At 40.2% G+C, this 20,966-nt stretch overlaps 2 protein-coding genes across 4 annotated transcripts in view; one reads left to right on the top strand and one right to left on the bottom strand.

The window, feature by feature from the left end:
* Nucleotides 1-5,584, top strand: part of prmt8b (protein arginine methyltransferase 8b) — a 16,744-nt gene extending 11,160 nt beyond the window's left edge. Inside the window, exons 8-10 of the mRNA XM_022202554.2 lie at nucleotides 610-760; nucleotides 3,078-3,199; nucleotides 4,755-5,584. Of these exons, the coding sequence (XP_022058246.1) occupies nucleotides 610-760; nucleotides 3,078-3,199; nucleotides 4,755-4,838 (357 nt within the window). The 3' untranslated portion in view covers nucleotides 4,839-5,584. The remainder of the gene's footprint in view (nucleotides 1-609; nucleotides 761-3,077; nucleotides 3,200-4,754) is intronic.
* On the bottom strand, nucleotides 5,387-20,966 carry cracr2ab (calcium release activated channel regulator 2Ab). Of its 3 annotated transcripts, none has more exons than XM_022202553.2 (18): nucleotides 20,803-20,966; nucleotides 19,766-20,098; nucleotides 18,528-18,639; nucleotides 17,768-17,960; nucleotides 17,500-17,646; nucleotides 14,119-14,209; nucleotides 13,577-13,672; nucleotides 11,987-12,174; nucleotides 11,712-11,783; nucleotides 10,889-10,937; nucleotides 10,717-10,799; nucleotides 9,804-10,473; nucleotides 9,585-9,723; nucleotides 9,083-9,164; nucleotides 8,617-8,731; nucleotides 6,913-7,014; nucleotides 6,561-6,637; nucleotides 5,387-6,416 (listed from the first exon to the last, which is right to left on the bottom strand). In XM_022202553.2, the coding sequence occupies exons 2-18, from the start codon at nucleotides 19,922-19,924 to the stop codon at nucleotides 6,329-6,331; spliced, it is 2,463 nt and encodes an 820-aa protein (XP_022058245.2). In that variant the 5' UTR covers nucleotides 19,925-20,098; nucleotides 20,803-20,966; the 3' UTR covers nucleotides 5,387-6,328. The 3 variants fall into 3 exon arrangements, 2 of the variants coding, with proteins under 2 accessions (XP_022058245.2, XP_051815261.1); XM_051959301.1 differs by having other exon boundaries at nucleotides 9,804-10,380; XR_007946836.1 differs by lacking the exons at nucleotides 5,387-6,416; nucleotides 6,561-6,637; nucleotides 6,913-7,014 and having other exon boundaries at nucleotides 9,589-9,723.

The following is a 20,966-nucleotide window of genomic DNA, read 5'->3' as shown; positions in this document are numbered from 1 at the left end:
TCATTCCTCACATGCTAAAATTACAAAGTCGCTTCTGGGTTTTTTTATTCCTTCTCTCTCCTCCTACAATTTGCTGTCTATGATACAGTCTTGGTATCATTGGAAAGGACAGAGGTGTTAAATCACAATCTGTCATACTGACGCCACATAGCTGAGGAATCCATAGTCCAACAGGCCGGGCAGCGTGAACATGTTGCGGTGTAAGAATCGCTCCCCATCATCATACAGCACCATGCAAGAGGTGCTTCTTTTTCTATTTTGGACCCACTGTGACGCGGAGCAGCAGCACAATGTGATACTTACAATAAATCCGTGGCTACATCCATAAGGCAGCGCTTGATATAACACACAACCTCCCTCCCTAGTAGACTTGAAGGAGGACACCCACTCAGCATGTGTACTGCGAGCAGGCTTCATTCGCCAGCCGTGATTCAACCTGTGGGCTTTCGCACACATACACTCTGCACACGCACAACAATCGCGGTGAATAATCAAGCAGGACTGACATATACTGTACATGTGATGCGTGTGAGAGATCGCAAGTGTTGGAGACAAGTTGTGTCTTGCGATTGCACATGACTGTACCGTAAATCCATGTGGTTGTTCCAGGAAGTGGACATCTACACTGTGAAGCCAGAGGACCTGTCCTTCACCTCAGCCTTCTGTCTGCAGATCCAGCGCAATGACTACGTCCATGCTCTGGTCACCTATTTTACCATTGAGTTCACCAAATGTCACAAGAAGACTGGCTTCTCTACTGGTGAGAGTCATTTTTGTATCAGATATATTCATTTCTGTGCAAGTTTTACCTCTCCCAAACATAGAAATATTTTTAATAGTATGGAGCACCATATTTCATTTAATTGGCATGCATTTAGTATATCTTTCCTCCACTCTAATATAACAAAGGTGATTAAAATACTTTCTGTGGTGCTCATGTCCTGAGTCAAACTCTGCACCATTCTGTATCGTGAACAACTTCCTATGATTGTCTGGCAGAACTGCATTGCAAGGCACCGGACATGGCAACAGAAGAAATATAGAATGAGAAAAGGAAACATGTCTATCCACACATTCACTTTGGTTCATTAAACACACACTAAATTGACTTTTAGCATTTACTCCTATATAAAGAAAGGAGATCAGATGTACGTATACTTAAAGAAATAAAGAAAAAAAAAAGGACAAAGTTAACATTGGAGTGATAACATGTGCTACACTTCCAAGCAGTACTCTGTGTTTTCTGTCCTTCTTACATTTATACTCATTTTTGGTTCATTTTTCACTACAGTATAAATCCTGCATCTCTATGGAAACAGCACAACCATGACTAGAAGGCAAGAATGTTGAAGGATGTCCTATGTGCAGAATGGCACAGTTATATTACTAGAAATCATAACAAAATTTTGGAAGCAAAAGTGATTATTTTCCAAAAACTGAAAATAACCTGGAATCAACAACATTTTTCTAAATGAATTTGGCTCATAGTTCAGCCAGAAAGTCCCTGAATTTTTGCCACGGCTGCTGATCACCACTGAGCCAGTCGCGTCTTGTTTTTGTTTTGTTTTTTTTATATCTCTTTATTTACAGAATCTGGTTGGAGCAAGTGGTTTATTTTTGGGAAATGTTTAAATAGAGACATGCAGAATTAAGTGATTTTCATCAAGCATCTCGATTTTAACCTGAGATTTGGTAAAAATGTTCTAAAGGTATTGCATGTACCACATGTTTTGTATGTGTTTTTCAGTTTCTGGATCGGATAAATGTTGTCATTTGAGTTTTTTTTATTTAATAAAAAAAGATAACATGACATTCGGGGTTGAATGGTTAAAATCAAGAAAAGCATTCAGAGAGCACAGTAGTCCACCAAGACTGCTCAGTCGTATCATTTCTCTCAGCTGAAATCTTAAAAAGATGACGTAGTGTTCACTTGTTGTCATAGTTACAATGACGCTGTGCCGCTATCTCTCATTGATACAAATCCGTGGATTCAGACTATAAGCTGCATCACTGCCAAAATCTATTCAAGAGGTCCTTGTGTCATTTCTGACCTTACCTGAAAATTTCATCCAAATCCGCTAGTCCGTTTATGAGTAATGTTGAGAACAGACAGACAGACGGAAGGACAAACATACGGCAATCATCACATACGTAACTCTGGCATGTTCCTTGGCGGAGTAACAAGAGTTTCCTTCAAATCCACATGGGATTATACGGACATTTGCAACACTCAGTTTAGTAAATTAGAATATACATATACCACTGTGCTCGCGTCATTTAAAATTCACAAAAAATCATTTGCTTTTTGAAACACTGTTCTTGTTTCACTTGATAAATCACAAAACTTGATTTCAACTCTAACTATTGTCTATCAAAGACATTGGGTCTGAAAACTGACGACAACGTGCTTTTGGATAACAATTTAAAACCTGAACATTTAAAACTAAATTTCTATCAGTGTTTCCACATGGAGGTAAGAGAAGTAGTTTTCTTTGGCCCACCCTGCAGCGACATGAATATTTTGAATGGTAAGGATTAAAGGGCAGCTCCTGTGTTTAACCAGCTCAGCTCTTGGCTACACTCTGCTGGTGTTACATGAGCCAAACCAGCGTTTCCACCGACGGGATCTCCGAGCACTTCTAACCGAGGTGTCGAGGACACCTATTATAGTGAGACTAGCTGGGCCGTTATGTAAGCCTATGTTAATACATTCATGCATCCACTGCTTACATAATATTGTGTAGAGGAGGTTCTATGTTTGGCTGTGGCTGTTGGGCCTGAGGCTGAGCATCACTGAAGGAGTTCTCTCCTATCAGCCTCTGTATTTCTCCCACTGGATGAGTGAATTTCAGCCCTTTTGCTGTTAAATTTCTTCCACGCTAATGTGCCTGAGGCTGTTTAGTGCCCATCAGAACTGTTCTGTACATCTTTTAATTTCCCTTACTCCCCGTAACGCCTCTTTCCTCCAGGCCTCGCTTTGCTGCTTTTGCCACTTTAACTTTGTTTTGCCTTCTCTCCTTTCTATTAATCATCCTCTTCATCATCTTTCCCTTCACCTCTTCACATCCTATCCTCAGCTCCAGATGCTCCGAGCACACACTGGAAGCAGACTGTGTTTTATTTAGAGGACTACTTAACTGTCAAGAAGGGAGAGGAGATCTTTGGCAGTGTTGCCGTCAGACCCAATGAGAAGAATGTGGTAAGAGCGTATATTTAAACACTGGTGGAAGAAGGATGAGGATCCTTAAATCACAGGCAGAACGACTCAACTGAAAGTATGTTCGGTTTCACCAACATTAATTGCATGTGCGCCTGAAAGTGTCACATGTTCCCAGAATGTGTCTTTGGATTTCTAAAAATACTGCAAAGATAATTCATATCACCATGACTGCATAAGCCCTGTTCTAAACAGACTGTTTCAGTAACTGTAGCATTAAATTCCACCTTCAGGAAGAAGACTCTCTTCGTGATTGAAAACACAGAGCAAAAACATTTGACTGCATGCCAGCCAACACCAACTTTGTCTCTGAGTTTTAATTTTATATGTGAATATAGCTGAATTGACTACATAGCAGTTGGTTATAAAATCAGCTTGGCTCTGAAGTAAGTGCTGGTTAACACGTAGTCTTAACGGACCGTGTTTTAGTCACTATTTCATCCTTGTTCCATTACCTTATGACGGAAACAAAAAATACGTAAATGAAAGCAGATTTTCTTGGAATTTAGCTCTATCAAAATGCAGTATATGTGAGCACAAAAAGCAGGAGAGAAGCAAACCAATGTGAACACAAAATTTAGGTAACACCTCAGCCCAACAGACGACATGAAAACACAGTTCTTATTCGTTTTCAAATTTTTCAAGTAAGCTCTGACCTGTGAACATAAAAAAAAAAATCAGAGCTAATGCTAACATTAGCCACATTAGCGATGCAATGTGCTAACGCCGATGGTTTTTCTATTGCTTCAGTAACGTAGACATTAGAAATAACAGTAATCCACTGAATCTTCTGTTCCTCAGATGGTGGGAACGCATGAAGCCTCTTGTGTTCAATCTTGCAACCAAAATAGAACATTTGTTGTGTTTCGCTCTTCGCCGAGAAATTTTAGAGTTAGCATAGCAGCTTTAGAAAGTAAAGAAACCCTACCTGTGAGGTAGCTGCTCTTTCAGAATAGCTCACCTAGAAGCAATGGGCAGAGTTATGCAAATTTTTAGCTTGACGACAAATGATTTCTCAGTTGGTGCTTAAAAACTGGGCAAAAATCTGACTGTTTTCTGAAGCTGAGGCTATTAGGTTGAGGGTATTCTAACAGATGTTACTTTTAAAAATATAGAAATCATAATAAAAATGGACTTTCACCAGATGGGACCTTTAAAGTGAAACATTTTTGGAAATCTGGACATTCATTTTGATAGTCGATACAATTTTTAGATTTGTTTGTTAAATCTAAGGCCACAAACAGCAGCTACTTAGTTTAGTTTCGCACAAAAACTAGAAACAGTGACAGATTTTAGGAGAACCCCCCGCAAAACTATAAATGGCTGTTTTAACGCTTCAGTTTTTTTTGTTGTTGCAGGGATTAAATATATAATGTGTTAATTAGTGAGCTTTAGAAGTACTGGTAGGCGGACATTGTTGGACAGAGCTAACAGGCTCCCCCACTGCTTTTTTGTGCGAGCGCTTTGTTTCACTGAGCAATTTAATCAAAACATTCTTTCTGTTCATTTCTCACTTTGTCATTGTGTCCTTTCATAGCGTGATCTGGAGTTCACCCTCGAGCTGGACTTTAAAGGACAACTATGTGAGGCGGCCATATCCCACGACTACAAAATGCGTTAGGAAGAGGAACAAGCCCCTGGTGTGGACCGACCCTCAGCCCCTCTGGACACACCTGGGGAGGGGGAGGGCCCAGGCTCTCCAACAAGCACTCCAGGTGGCCAGGGAGGGCAAACGGATGCATCTGATTAGATGCCATCAAGCCAGCATCTCAGTGATGTCATCAGAATTGGCAAGTATCTATCAGCAATAGTGCCATCACCTGTACCAACTTGATCGGCACATGGTTGAATGTAACATCCTACGTTAACTTGACTTTTTTCTGTTTCTCTCACTGGGAATTTAATTATTTTGAGTGTGAAATGAGTATGAAATGAAAAGCATTCATGAGTTTTTAAATGGTTTGTAGAGCTAATTGAAAAACATTGATCTGTTTGATGCCGAGAAGGCCACAGCACAGTCATTAACAGTATCTTTTCTTTGGCGATTTCTTCAGATTTATTGCAAACTGTATAATTGTATAGAAAGTACAGTAATTAATTGTGTTTTATTTTATTATTTAATATTTGCATGTGGAACTTTTTCTTTTTTTGCTTCACTGATTTCAGAAAGATGTGAAATGTAATTTATTTCTTTTAAGTGATGATGACTCAGAACAACTGGTGCCAGAACAAAAACAGAACAATGCCTCAGAACAGTAACAAACACAGATGCAATATGTCATGTAACGCGTGTATTGGAGATGAGATGATCAAAGAATATAAAAAAAAAAGTTGAACGTGAAGATGAATAAAATGTCAAAGAATCAAGTCAGAGTTTTCATTTTCAATGATTTTCATTTGAAACTACTACTATTTTTGCGACGTAACAAACAGTAATCCACCCCAGAGAACTGCAGAGGAGTTAAGATTTGCAGTCTAACATTCAGTTGTGGAAAAGCTACAGTACTTTGATGATTCTTCTCTCAAGTGAAGGTTTTTTAACTGAACTAATTACAATGCAGAATATCTTTAATCTTATAGACAGTAGTATAGTACTGCGATTTGGAAACACAGCATTATATACAGGGAAAGATGCAGCTCTTAGGTTTTACTGCAGGCAGGCTCCTCTGAGCTTCATTACTTAAGCCTGACAGCAGTTTGTTCACGTAGGCAATACAGACCTCCATGCTGACTTCAGCATAGGACTGCTTGTTACAAGGCACACATTCAAAATGAGGCTTTTACATCAGCCCAAATGCAATTTTTGTTCCCGAAGTGCTTGTTTTGGACATTTTTGTGCATGTATTGGCAAAGACGGTAGAGAACGACTGGGGGGGGAGAAAAAAAAAAAAATCGAGGGAAGATAGCAGGGGGAAGATGCAGCGAATAATCTGGATGGCAAGGATTCAAATCAAGGAGTCATCGTTGAGGGCATTAGCACCCATGTAGTACTGGCCCCAACCATTCCGCCATCAGGTCACCACAAAAACTGTAAATGTCCACTGCCCAAAATGGACAGAACTCAGTAAATTGAGTATATAGGTGGATCTTAGCTGTTTTTTCTGGGTGTGCTCACTTGCAGCAGGCTTTTTTCTTTACAGGCTGAGCACTGAGGATGACTGTTGTGTCTCGAACTCTGTCCTCCTGCTCCATTAGCACTCTGAGAAAGACAGAAAAACAGAGAGGCCACTGCATGACAGGGTGGAGTTAGCGTTGCTAATCATTATGCATCTGATGACTGGTGTGCAGTGGAGTAGTTTAGTGTGTTTGGACAGCCTGAAACAAGTCACAGTGGGGATGTTACCTGGCCAGGTGTGTCAGCGACTGCGTCACATTCTTGCCTGTGTAGGCGCTGACCTCAAAGAACATCACCTTGTTGTCCTACACAGGACAAACCCACAAAGATGAGTCAGACGTGCTGGCGGCTCTGTGCTAAACTGTCAATAATGTCCATCTTTGTGTTGAATTAGAATCAAATTAAAGGTGCAGAATCAACAACACAAGTAATTTTTTAAAAGCACTGACAAGGAGTCACTCCATTACATTTATTATGATTTTGTGTGAAGACAAGCGTGTAAAAGCAATCCAGTGGAAGGCTATAAAAGCCCATAAAAAGTGCTTGGATCAATTATCCATGAGCTGTAATTTAGACTTACATAAGCCAGCTGCTCGGCATCTTTAAATGACACCTCCCTGTCTCCACCCATGTCCATTTTGTTGCCCAGCAGGAGAATAGGGATTCCTTCACCTGCTGCTTCCTGAGAAAATAAAAAGCAGGTTAGTATTCTTGGAGGAGTGCTCCAGCAATATTTTATTGCACTTTAAGATGTACTGGCAAAAGACAGATTAAAGTAACTCTCTCTGGCCATTCATTAAATCTCTAAAAAAAAAAAAAAAAAAATCATCTCTGTGTATCTCTGCATAACATAGTAATTTTTTCCATGAATATCATCCCCTTCTTCCTTAACCCTCCTGTTGTGTTTGTTTCTCAGGAACAGCAATAATGTTTGTGGGTCAGTTTGACCCAGGGCATGTATAATTATCCAAAAACCTCATTATTAACCCTGTTACAAACCATTTCAATAAATATTTACTGCAATAGTGTTCTTTACCTCTCACAGATTACAATTCAATGAGGGTAATTCACTGGTTTTTAATAAAAAATGCAGTGGAAAGGATATGAGTTTCTCTAAAGTGTTGTTTCCTCTAAAATGTGCAGATCTAAGAATTCCTTGCCTCGGTCTTCAGCCGTCAACTACCCAGAACTATGACTCAACAATTAAATTAATCTACGCTACACAATCGGAAGTTGTGGTATTGTCAAAAATTAGCCATAGAGCTTTGAACTTGAAACTGATTCTGATGACGAATAATGACAGAAAAATCCTCATCCCGCAAGTTTATAAGACTGGTTATTTAGGACTTATGTATGAAACCACTTTATGAAACATTGCATGGCAGAAATGCTCAGCAGTAGCATGGACTGCTGATTTCTCTCATGTGTCTTTTAGAATATAAATAGACATATACACGTCAAGGTAAAAAAAAAAAAAAAAAAAAATCTGTTCTTCCCAGAAGGGGGTCTTTAAATATAGAACTGTCACAATTGCTTAAGTTAAGGTTAATGTGGTCAGACCATTCTTTAGCACCGACACACTGCTGTGTAGAATGGTCTGACAATGCAATCATTCTGCATTATTCTGCAATGGGCTCTGGCATGCTTATTTTTCTTTAAACCAATCACAACTGTCTTGGAGAGCAATTAAAAAAAAAAGAAAAAAGGGGACACATCCACAGTGTTCACCTAAAACAGCGACAGGGGAATTGTTTTGATGGAACATTTGCATGCAGGAAGGTGAATGCTGCCACTAAAGGGATAATTAACTAAAAAATAAATAAATAAACGAGCAGTGCCACTTTTTTACACAATCCAAAGCTTTAGCAAAACTTGAGATTCTTAGCATGTATGTTGCTGTCTGGAGGTTGTTGTTGTTTCCCATGGTGGAGGGGATTTTGAAACACACACATAGCAGAAGGAGAGGCAGAAGCTGCGTGAAATACATGGCCCATGGCAAGCTGCAATTTGCATGAGGTTGACGCAACCGTCGTCTTTTAGCCTTCAATATGGGTCAAAAATCTTGCAAACTCTGATTTATTCATGGAAGATTCTACTGTTACCTGATGTCTATGTATAATTTACAAGTTGTGACACAAAAAAAGACCGTATACGAAAGATAAGCAACTCTAAATAAGTGTCATGCAAAATTAAAAACAAAGAATGAGGAGAATGTAATCTCCAACACTGATGAAGAAGGCAAGAGTTGCACAGAACAGCAAAGGTCCGAGGTCAAATGTCTGACCTGGACATTGGTGAGCCACGGTTGCACGGCCTTGAAGCTTTCCTCCACCGTGACGTCGTACATCACCACCACACCGTCTGCCTTACGAAAGAACTGCTTGGTAATGCTGCGGTACCTGTGTCAGCACATTAACTGCTATTAGTACATCAAAAGTACACTTAATATATATATATATATATATATATATATATATATATGCCTATTTATGTAAATGAAGCACTACTGGAGGAATCATATGTGTCGAAAATGTGCTTTTTAATATTTACATATTACACATTATGCTTCATTTTTACCCAAAATTGCGGCCAGATTGCAATAAAATTGCAAAACTATGTCCGAAAACAGTCAGGACAATATATTATTCAAACTGTTGTAACTTCTCTTGCAGGTTCAAGGTATTGCAAGGCTTAAAAGGTTCAACAGAGCAACATAAATATGTTGCATGTTGAAGTAAAAGTTCACTCACCTCTCTTGACCTGCAGTGTCCCAAAGCTGCATGGCTACCTGCATGTTGTCCAGGGTTAGGGTTTTCACACTGTAGTCAATACCTGACAAGAAGATTTGAGTTTAGTTTTGTTGCTTCAGTGAGTTCTCAAAATTTAAGGATTTATTGACAGAGGAACAAAGAAACGACTGGCCACTAGGGGGTCTAAGTTGATACTGAAAGTTGCCCATTTTCAGGAGAGAAGCAGGAAACGAGGTGGTGATAACGAGGCTCAAAGGAGGATTGGGAAAGATGAAAGCGAGGAGAAAAATTCATCAGAAGTGACATAATCTGCTGTACAATGTGTGCCAGGGCTCTTAGACAGGCAGTGTGACTTCACAAGCCCTTTCATGTGATACTAAGTCGCCCTGCGATCTTCTGTGTTCGCATCTACAAACACGTTCACGCCGGTCAGATTTGGTCAAAAACAGCCCCCTGAGCATTTGCACCGTACACAACACAATCACAATGTCTTTCTTCTCACCCACAGTGGCAGTAGTGGAAGGGTGGAAACGGCCCTCACAGAAGGAGCGCAGCAGGGACGTCTTTCCTACGCTGGAGTTTCCAACCAGCACCACCTTAAAGAGGCGATCTGGGGCAAACAGAGCTCCTTCTTTGGCCTTCTGAGGAAGAGAGTGACAAAATAAAACTGTAGATCATTCAACATTAAGACATATTTTTAGTTGCAGAGCTGAAGACCTACTTGCTGGGCCTCCTTCCCGACAGGTTGTCCTCTTGGAAACGCCGGTGTCTTCTTTGTTCCTGTAAAGCAGGATTTCCTCGCAGGAGAAGCTTCTTTTGACGCTGGGATCTGACTGGAAGGAGGTGTAGCAGAAAGATCTGTGGCCACGACACCAGATTCAATGTCACTCTGCACTTCTTCCTCTTCTTCCTCATCGTCCTCCTCCTCACTGAGCTGGTGGAGCAAGAGTTGGGTTCCACCTTGGAGCAGGTGGGGCAGGTGGTCCTCCTCGATGGAGATGACTCGCCGGAGAGGCCACCCATCTGGCGGGGCGTCCAACACCTCCTCTTCTACCCCTGCTTTCTTCTCAATTTCCACTTTTCTTGACCTCTCTCTCTCTTTACCCATCACCCTTTTGGTGGCGGCCATTTTGCCGGACGCCTCTTTGGACTTCGCCTTCACATCGTGCATTCTGGGTTGAGCATAACCGTTAGCTAAACCGGAGTTCTTCTTCACCGAGGGGCGCTGTTGGCATGCAGCGGGGCTGGTAGTCGTGTTGGAGGATGGAGGGATAGTGGTGGTGCTGGTGTCATCTTCACTGCAGGAGGAGGAAGCAACAAACACGATTTGAAGGTGCTCTATAGGCAAGGCCTCCAGAGACTGGTAGGACCCATCCACCAACAGTGGGGCTCTTTGGGAACAGGGGAGAAACAGAGGATGTACTGCATCAAGTCACGTGGCTGAGATGGAAATTTGAAGGCCGAAGCCTTCAGATGTTTCTGATTTAAACTAAAATGTTAATTTTTCTAAGTGTAGAATTAGATATCCTCTGTTTTTCCTCTTTGAATACATGCTTTTCACATCATACTGAAGAGGAAACACTTGGAGTGGGGTGAGTTGTGTTAAAATAGAAGTCCAATGATAAATGAATCACCTTTTTGCCGGTTGGCTGGCGTCATCAAATATGTTGGCAAGGCCTGCTCTCTGCTTCTGCTTCTTTCTGAGTGAGGTTCGAGGCTTGTTTAAACAAAAAGGATGTGTTACACAACTTTCTCTATCCGTCAGTCGACACTTCAGTGGAGTTACATAAAATAGAATTTACTTACAACACCGCAGCATATGTCTCGCTCATCCTTTAAATGTTTGTTCATCTCTCTGGGAGGATTGAGAAATTAATGAGAGGAGAAGAAACATGGAATCTTTTCTAAGTGTTTCTATCTGCCCTTCTAAAGTCTTTGTAAATCCCGTAACTTAGTTTGGATTTGTGAGGAGTGATAACTAGGACTGAACCAGAAGCCAAAAAGATTAAAAGCAGCTACTAGCCAGGTTTGAAACGCACTCCCCTGGAAGCATGGAATGTTCATACAACACTGGCTAACTTTATTTACAAGTTCTATTAATGTTTTAAAGAAAACATTTTAATCTAATGTTGAAAGAGCATTGTAAGGACTATATCATTTCAAATAATGTCCCTGTGAAGTTAAAAGTTGAGTAAGACAATCTGAGGATGTTTTGAGGATGCTGTCAGATTACGTTGCACGATAATAAAAGAGGAACGTTCTGAAATAAACATCCAAAAAGTGTTTTCCAGATGTTTTCCAGGCCTGAGAAGACAGAATATATTTCCCTGGAATTTGGTATTTAAAAAAAAAGGTAGAACCTTTTGCCTGCAATATTGTGAGGATGCTGTTGAGGACATTCTTTATTTATGCAACGTTCCCGCAATGTTACATAATAGCGAAGGAAAGAACGGTCTTAAAGCAGCATTTGAATACTGTTTTGAAGACCGTTTTAACAGCGTCTTAAGAGAACTTCATCCCGACTTTCAGAACAATATTGTAGGAAGTAAAAGAAGACTGAAAACATGACAAGAACTTTGCAGAACGCTCTCAGAACATTTTTAGAAACTAAAAATTCTCCTTGTCATACCTGAGGAGGTCGAGCTGCTTCATTAGACTCTGCTTCTCCCTCTGCAGCCCCTCAGTTACTCTGTACATTTCCCTGAAACAACAAAAATGACAGAAAAAAAACATCCAGTTCTCAGCATATTCTCAGTTTAAGGCCTTATTTTAACTTAAAGCTGAATTTAGGGTGAAGGTATAGATCAAGTATGGATTAAGCATTCCTCAGACATAGTTAGGAATTAAATGCAGTGAGGAAACACGACAGTATCTTCAGTGGTGAACACAAATGTTGATACCCACATCTCTTTCTCCTGGTGCAGCCGGGCGGCCTGCTCCTGCAGCATGGCCAGCTGCTCCTGAGCCAGCGCCAGCTCCTGACTGGTGCTCTCCAGCGCCCTGGACAGCTCGTCGTTGGTCATTTTCAGCTTGACGTTCTCAACGTGGCTCTCCTGCTTCTCGCTGCTCAGCTCGTGGCACTGGAGCTCTAACTGAAGGGGGCAATATTCACAGGAATGAAAGCACAATAATGCTGGGCGAGTGTGCTTAGAGGACATGTACGGTGGAAACGGAACAGTACGAGTGCTGCTTAAATCCCCTCCCCATGACACAAGGATTAATACTTAACCCTAGACAAACACATTCGGATTTTATCGACATTATGTGTTGTGTTATTTTCTATAGTAATGGATATGACTTTCTTTTGTGGTAAGGATTCAGCTTTGGTACATTGAGTGTGCGCTCCAACTGGTGAGCTGTTGGGTCTCTGTGGCTCATGTTTAACATTATAACCCTTCTATTATCCTGTGGGTCAAACTGACTCATTTTAAAAGCAAAAAAGTCTAAAAAAAAATTTGCTAAAAGTACTTTTTGTATGAAACTTCTTCTGCCCGGCTGGATAAACGTAATCAACGTATAAAATTGCGAACCCATCCTGAACAGAAGAGGTGAGTTCATTTATCAGCATCACTCCATGAAATGAAAAAAAACAAACATGAAATGTAAAATAAAAAAAACAATGTCATGTAAAACAATTCTATTTTATATGTAGGTCTTTCCATTGCAGATTAAAAAAGTTTTAACATGCATCTTTTAAAAGAATTTTAAAAAAGCGAGTTATTATGTCAAATTACATTATCATGCCCAAAATCCAACGCTTTGAAAAAGGCAGTTATCTGTCATGTCATCAAACTTTGGAATAGCTGCCCCCTCCACATACGACAGACTAACAGCAAGGCCTCATTCAAATACCATCTTAGAATGCATTACTGAGCAATAATCCAGTCCGACAAATATAACGTCCTATCTTTGAGTTGTATCTTGTTCCGTTTCTTGCTATTGATTGAATGATTGCTCTGGAGACTAATATCAACTTGTTCAAATGTAATAAAATGTAAGATTACACAGCACTTATGTGCTGCTGTTAGTATTACCGTAAACATGATGTTTATTAAGATGTCAATTTTGACTGATGTGATCTGGAAATATGATCTTTTGATGTACGGTTGGTTTCTTTTTCCGTGCCTCAGGAAGACTAGCTAGTACCATTGGCATCAGCTAATGGGGATCCTTTGAAATAAATAAATTCTCATTGAACCACGATCTCAGAGAGGTAAAGAACACCACTGCACTAAATATTGATTGGATGGCTTGTAATGGAGTTCATAAAAATGTTTCTTGGGATTGTTTGGTTTCTGACATTTTTGCCTCAGGTCAAGCTGACCCAGGAACATCACTGCTGCTCCTGACAAACAAACCTCTTATGTTATTTTGTCTATATAGCAACAATATGACAATGACAATGAATATCCCCTTGGGGACAATAAAGGTCTGTCTGTCTCTCTCTCTCTGTCTCTCTAGCATGAGTGGGTATTACTGGGAAATGTTTCTCACCCGTTTCTGTTTCTGGAAAAGCTTTTCCAGCTCTTTCTCCTTTGAAACCAGCTGGTGTTCCAGGTCCTGGCTGCGCAGCTGAAGGCGCTCAGAGTCCTGCAGGGCCAGAAGAGCAAAACGTTAAAAGCCACAGCGATAAAAAGTGCCACATAGTTAAGGTTAAAGAGCCACAACTGATAGATAAAATGCTGCTGGAAATCTTCCACAAAAAGCTCCAATTATGTAATTTAAAATTCAGAACATTACATCTTCTCCTTCTGCCTCCATGAAATATCCTGAATCTATTTGTATGCAAACAGTGTTCAAATGAAAATTTCACGGCTGATTTCCAGACTAGTGGTAATGTCACAACATCAGCTTGTACCTGCACATGTTGAAGTTTCAAGGGAATACTGAGAAACTTTTTGGAATTTGGAAATAGTCTCCTGGAGTCACATTTGCACACTATATCTTCCTGTAAGTTTAAAGAAGACAGAACAATGGCTGTGCTGTATTTTCTCGCTAAAAGAGGAGGTGCTGGGGTGGGTTCTGAGCTCTTGTACCTTCAGGAGCAGTCGGTCTTTCTCATTTTTGATCTGTGCCTCCATTTCTTCGTACAAATGTCGGATCTCGCTGTCATGTGTTGCAGCCTTCCTGTAACGAGGAACAGCGCTAGATGTTAGATGGAAAAAATAAGATTTATTTATGTAGCAGTTTCCCAACAACGCTATAAAGAAATGTTTGCTTCACAAAAGGATTTAAAAAAACACAATAACCAAGCAAAAATGAAAAAGATAAAGAAACTAAAAGTCACTGATTTAGCAACTGATTTAGCAAATATTAGCAGTTTAGCCATTTCACAATTTGGGGGTGGAACAACATAATCGCAATATCCCTTTGGTCACCTGTCAGGATCTGCTTTGAAAGATATTTTAAGTCTCTTATGAAGAAAAATGTAAAAGTCGTTTCACCATTTTTGGGGTCAACTCAATACTCCGAGTTAAAACAAGCTGTGACATTTTCCATTCAACAAAACTTACTCTATCTTGTCATACATACATAAAATTCTTCTTTGATTCATCTTCCACTTGCTGGTAAAAATAACTTTAAATATCTTCCATATAAATGTCCATTTTATGTTAATAGAATTGATGTTTTTGAATTGTTTCTATCTCTCGTTTTCCTTAAACTTAAAACTGCATCATCTTACAACTTCTCCATTCAAATCTATGAAATATATTTGAACAATACCGATTCCACATTAGCCTTTTTGGGTTTTTTGGCACATTTTAAACAATGCAGTGTCCTCAGCATCATGCTAATAATAGTGACAAGGAAGTTGAGGAAGGAAGCTGTACCAAAACATTAACAAAAACCAGTGCTGCTTATTTGCCTGGAAAAAACAAGTTCAGAATAAAGTTTACTAAAGATCCATTTTATCAAAAGAATATCTACATTTTTCAATGTCCTGCTGAGCTGAACGTTAGTGAGACGTGGTGACAGAAAGAGCTGAAAACAGAGGTAAACCCGTGTAGAGAGTAAGAGGGGAGAATGGAGAAAACCAGAACACTGTTATCTGCTGATCGAAGATGGATTCCAGGCTCGTACAGGTCTAGTGGCTCCCTTATATAGGAAGGCGTTTTTATCATGCAAGAGCCTCGAAAGTCAACAGCAATATTTTAAAATCAGTGTGAAAATGAACAGAGTCAGTGCAGAGAGGTCAGCATGAGAGTTATAGTCTTGTTTACTCGAACCACAGATGATCAGGTAATCCTTGTTTACAGCCCATTAGAGAGATGTAGAAATGACATTATATCAGCATGGACATATGATTACACACTCATTTGCACATTTCTGTGCACACTGAACATATTTTTATGACTTTCGGGGATCTTTAAATGTTTGATTACACTTTCTGCTAATTTGACTTGCAACGCTGCTTCTCATTTGTCTCAGAACACTTACTACCAACTTCTGTCTACATGCTGCTGTTTCCTGTCATGCACTAAAACGCCAAGTCAGATCCCTTGTGCGTGAAAAAGACATGGCAATAAAAAATTTTGATCCTGTGTAGATCCTCAAAACATAAGAAGGATCTGTTTTTTTTAATAAACTTCTTAACTTACAGCGGTGGAAAAAAGTTTTCAGACACCCTTAAAATTTTGCACAATCTTAAATATTATCATGAAATATTTCTGGAAAAATCTTTTTCTGTGCTTCAAAAGGTGTGGCTGCATTAGACAGACACAAATTCTGTATATTTTTTGTTTATTGTTTACAAGGAAAATTAAACTTTTGACAATTTCAAGATGTCAACTCTCAACATTGTCTGTATCAAAGTCAGCAAATAATATAGAATGTGTTCAAAACTGAACCAAAAATAAAACTATCAAACCATCAAACTAATATTTAGTATTCCTGCCATTAGCACTCAGTAGAGCTCTAATCCTGGCTGGCATGTTCCCCATGAGCCTTTCACACTGTTGAGGGGTAATCTTGTCCCATTCTTCTGGAATTGCTGCTTTTAATTCTTCTACATTTTTGTTGTTTTGTTCTTGCTTGAGACATTTTTGCCTCTGAATGACTTTAAAATGTGCTGGATTTATATAGACACGAAGCACAGCAACAAAAACTGTGTCTTTTAATAAAAAGCATGACCTTCATTAGTGGATCACTGGTACCAAAATGACCCAATACTCAAAATGTATTATGTATTTTGATGGAACCAATTAATTTTAAGTTTAAATGGCTTTTTTAGGATTTGTTTAGTATTTGGCTGTGACTGTGCTAAAAAAAAAAAAAATTGCACTTGAATGTAATATTTCACAAATGCTTAGGGTGACTGAAAATTTTTTTCCCATCACTGTAATTGTCAATACAAAGGCTAGAATTCACTCAGACTTTTAGCATTTGGCGAAATTCTTTGTGAAAGGGCTCTTAGATTGAAGACAAGGCAAAAATTAATTAAAGCATTTCTGTTTTGTAGCAAGTGTGAGGAAAGTCTAGCACTTGATATCAAAAAAGCAGCTGTTAAATTGAGTTAACGTGCATTAAGAAAGCAGGCGATTACCACTTCTACTGTCTATTATGTATATACAGTATGGAGGTGTGTTGTGCAGGTGAAGGTGAATTGACAAGCAGTGTGACATGATATCTGCAAACAGAGCAGAACTATTGTCTAAACTGAGTTTAAGCTTGTATTATTCCCTCTGTATGTGTAAATACATATAAATACTTGCACACAAACAGCAACAAAACCAACACTGAGAGGTATTTACATTCCCTCTGACAACTCTTAAGACCCAAACAGCCAATTAGCAGAGTCTGGAGAAATAACAGGCTGTCACATAGTGCAACGGGAGGGAAAAAAACTGCATCGCACACACACCTAATCTCAATAAGCATCGAGCATGTTGCCCTGCACATCATGGGAACAATGTACTGGAGCTGTATTACAGCCGTTCTGTCCACTCGGCCGTAGCGTTAATGGGTTTCCACTGTGGCAGGAGGTGGTTGGACTTGAGAGTGTGCCTCCAGATTAGTGGTCATTTGACACAGATAAAGGGGTTGTTCTATAAGGAATTACAGGTAAATCCATGCCAACGCTCTCCCGCATGGGGCCATAATATAAACACACTGTTATGTCAGAGATTCTTTAGGTGTCTAATAAGGATATTTGCTTTGTGGCATAAAAAGTGCAGCACTTAAAAGTTTTAAGTGTGGGAACCAACTGAGAAATGTGGCCTTTTAAACCCAAGATACACAGACAATGTTGCCCCATTACCTCTTTTCTTTAATCCATGTGTTTCTACCTAATTTTCCAAAGCCTGATGCTTTCTTTTTGTCTATTTGCATCCTTTTCACACTTAGAGGCAAGGAAAATGTCACAGAAGAGAAAACACCACGTATAATCTCTTTCTTTAGCGACACGTGTTCTGTCATACCTCTGGAGGGCGCTCTCCATCTCCTTCTTTTCCTGGTGGGCTTCTTTGATTTGGTGGGTCACTCTGGCCAGAAACTCCTCAAAATTACACAAGAGGTGAGGCTCGTCTCGCCTGAGCTGGGCCCAGAGGCTGCGAACCTCACCCGGACTGCAGAAATGAACAATTAAACGTCACACAAAGGGAGAGGAGCTAAATGAACCACCATCTCCAATCAGGAATCATAACAATAAATAAGCACACATATGAATATTGCAGTGATTCCACTCACTCCTCAAACACATTACTGGCTCCCAGGCTCTCCAGCAGCATGCAAAAGTGCCGCTCCTCGTCATCTTCAACTCCTGACAGCTTGGCTTCCCATTGGCTCTGGTAAAGGGCTTCCTTCGCCCTAAAGACGGGGCCCACCTGGCCCTGATTTTGGTCGTCAGTCACAGAGATTCTCCGTCCATGCAGGAACTGACCTGAAATACGTGCAGTAAATGCGGGAACAGCGTTTTCAGATGAAGACTGGTAGCATCTGAAGTGTACCGTTTAAGCTGGAGAGCACATTTCTGAAAGTTATATATTTTACTGTATAGGACTACAAAATAATACATGAAAACCTGTGAAGATAAAAGTTTAAAAAAAAATACATGAATATAATTTCAAAGCAAGAAAACACAAGTAATTCATACGAAAAAGTACATTTCAGCACATTTAGGTGTTTTGCTGCACAAAAATATCATGCACACATTATCTGAATCAATTCTTATCTATTTGCGTTAGTGTCAAACAACAATCCAAGCATTTTATTCTCCTTTAAATCTACCTTGCAGCCACATTGGCTTCTGTCTAACTAAAATTACATCCTCTAAAGGCCTTAAAAACCCCAAACCAATGCAATAACATGCAAAATATTCTCCATGAAAAGCAACTAACCGGAGATAAAGTGATTTTATGTTGACTTGACACCCTATTTGACAGTCACGGAAAGCTGTTTGAAGCAAGAAGCATGAAAAGCTACAGGCCTCTAATGGCAGTAAACCTACTGAATCCAGAGGAGAATGCCTCCAGTGTGAGGTAACTGTTGCGGTCTGTGTCCAGAGAGTCAAACACATCCTCCAGCTCCTCTGCAGACAGAGGCAGCTCTCTGTGGAGCCGCTGCCAGGACAGAAGACACAAGCAGACGTTACTTCAACATGCATTTGTCGTGAGCCGAGCCCAGGGCAGTAGATTTAGAAGCCATTTCAAGCTACTTTTATTGCAGAATAGCTAAACAAACACACATCACATGATGAGTTTGCGCTTCAAATCAGCCACTTGTGCCTGCTGATTTGTTAGAACTCAAACACGGCTCGCTTTGAATAAACAGTGGCACCAAGTGGCTGCTTTTATGAGTCACTGTACGGTAGTTTTAATGGAAACCCTCAATACACACAACAGCAACAAAAGGCGTGAGGCGCACAAGAGATGTGGCCTAATTAACTGACAATGCAGCTCAGATGTAGTTAGAGCTTTAAAGAGGTTTGTGTGTTATTGTTCCTGCCTGCGCTCTTCACTTCAGCCTGTTTAATGATGTGTGTGTGTGTGAGCTGAATATTATATGAGCGTCTCCATCAATGGTGCCAGTCCACCACTTCTCCGGCTGTTCAAGTGGGCTGAGTGGGTGAAGTGCTTCTTTGACAATGGTAATATAAAATGGAAAAAAGAAAAGAGAAAAACACCCAGAATTGACATTAAAGTGCTTTGCTATTCACTGCTATTACACTGGACACTGAATTGCACTGCAGGTAACAGTGTGATCTATTGTTCTTCTTAGTCGAGGCTTAATGCGTTCACATCCAGCATCCATGCATTTTTAGAGGAGAATAAAGGACGTTAAAGAGTGAAAGGGCAGTGGAAAACAAACCTCTTAGCATGCTTTAAAGGAATTATTAAATCGGGGAGAGCTGGGAGAATTACTGGGCTGCAACAATTTTATCAAATGACAGAGCGTTTAAGCAATTTTCCTGGAAAAATGTCAGAAAATTTGCTCAGAAATAGAATGTCTTCTTTTTGTGGTCTTAGATTGTAGTTAATATGAACACCTATGGTTTGAGAGCAAAACCCAGACAGAAAACAGCTTGAAGAAACTCGAGTGGGCATTATTTTTTCATTATTATCTGATATTTTAAGGATCAAATGATTAATCCTTAGTAGCAGCCCTAAAAAATGAAATGTGATCTTCCTTCTCAAACAACACCACCTAAAGTGTAAAAACTGAACACACGCAGCCTCCATGTCTAACCCTCATATCAGTGCGGGTGATGAAGCCCTTCCCCTCCACATCACAGGTCTGGAAGAACTCCTTGGTCTTGTCCAGCAGAGTGATGCGACCCCACTCGGTTCTCCTCCTCGCTGGGCTCAGTCCAAATCCGTTCACCCTCCCCTCCTCCTCCTCCTCCATAGCCGGGATTCTTCTACAGGATGCCGTGTGTGGTAAACACCTCTTTAACACTCAGGAGTGGAATCCTCCTCACTGGCCCCGCATCCAGTCCTCTGGGGCCCTCGCAGTCGCCATGACGACGGAGGCAGGAAGCAACATCAGATGATGAGATAACTCCAAACTGGCTGCAGTTTCCTGTAAAAGACGCATAGAAAATAACAAAAACACAGCTAAAAGTGGTTACACAAGTAGCTTACAAACTATACAACACTTCTCTTTTCTAATAAGCCAGAAACAAGGCACTGACAAAAGTATGGAAACGCAGAGTAAAGGATTAACTTAATACCCGGCCATACAGAACACATGACAGCATAATGCCTGCAAGACGCTAAGCAGCAGAAACACACAGAAATTCTGCGCTTTCAGTGATTGATTTTTTTAGCTTTTGTCACAACTTTGCGTCTCCATCAAGGTTTCAGAGCTGTTTTCTTGTTTGCCTTGTTAAAGATTCTAAATATGTCTGCAGAAAGTGAAATATGAAGCAGACACGTGATTCTTGAAGATAAGACATGTCAACAAGGAGGAGTTTGTTTCAGTGGTGAGATTTTTCAGCTTGGCAGCGAACTAAAAGATTAAAAAGACCCAAAATGTGGCACTCCTGTGATTTCCCTCAAGAGCTTTTGAACACGTAAATTCCTTGTATCTGCAGGCTGATGTAAGTCTTACCCTTGTCAGTACAATTTTAGTCAAAAAAAGAGAGAAAGTTTTGGGCCTTTCTTTGCAGCAAATACAAAACTCCAAAATCTTTCTCCTAATCTGCACTTCAGCTTTCACCAGATGCACAACAAAACAACAAACTGGATCTTTAAATAAACCAGAAAAAGAAGGAATTGTCTTACCTTTCAAAAAATAGGCACAAGAAGCTGAAGCCTTTATCCGTCTCAGCATGAACAGAGCAGTGAGCGCGCTCTGACTTTAGGAAGTCTTGCCTCACAGACGAATGCTGAACAAGTCATTCTGCAACCATGTGATGTCATGAGGAACCGGCCTGAGGCTTTTCAGG

Source organism: Acanthochromis polyacanthus, chromosome 1, assembly GCF_021347895.1.
Source record: "Acanthochromis polyacanthus isolate Apoly-LR-REF ecotype Palm Island chromosome 1, KAUST_Apoly_ChrSc, whole genome shotgun sequence".
Lineage (NCBI taxonomy): Eukaryota > Metazoa > Chordata > Actinopteri > Pomacentridae > Acanthochromis > Acanthochromis polyacanthus.
This window is presented reverse-complemented; position numbering and strand designations above follow the sequence as displayed.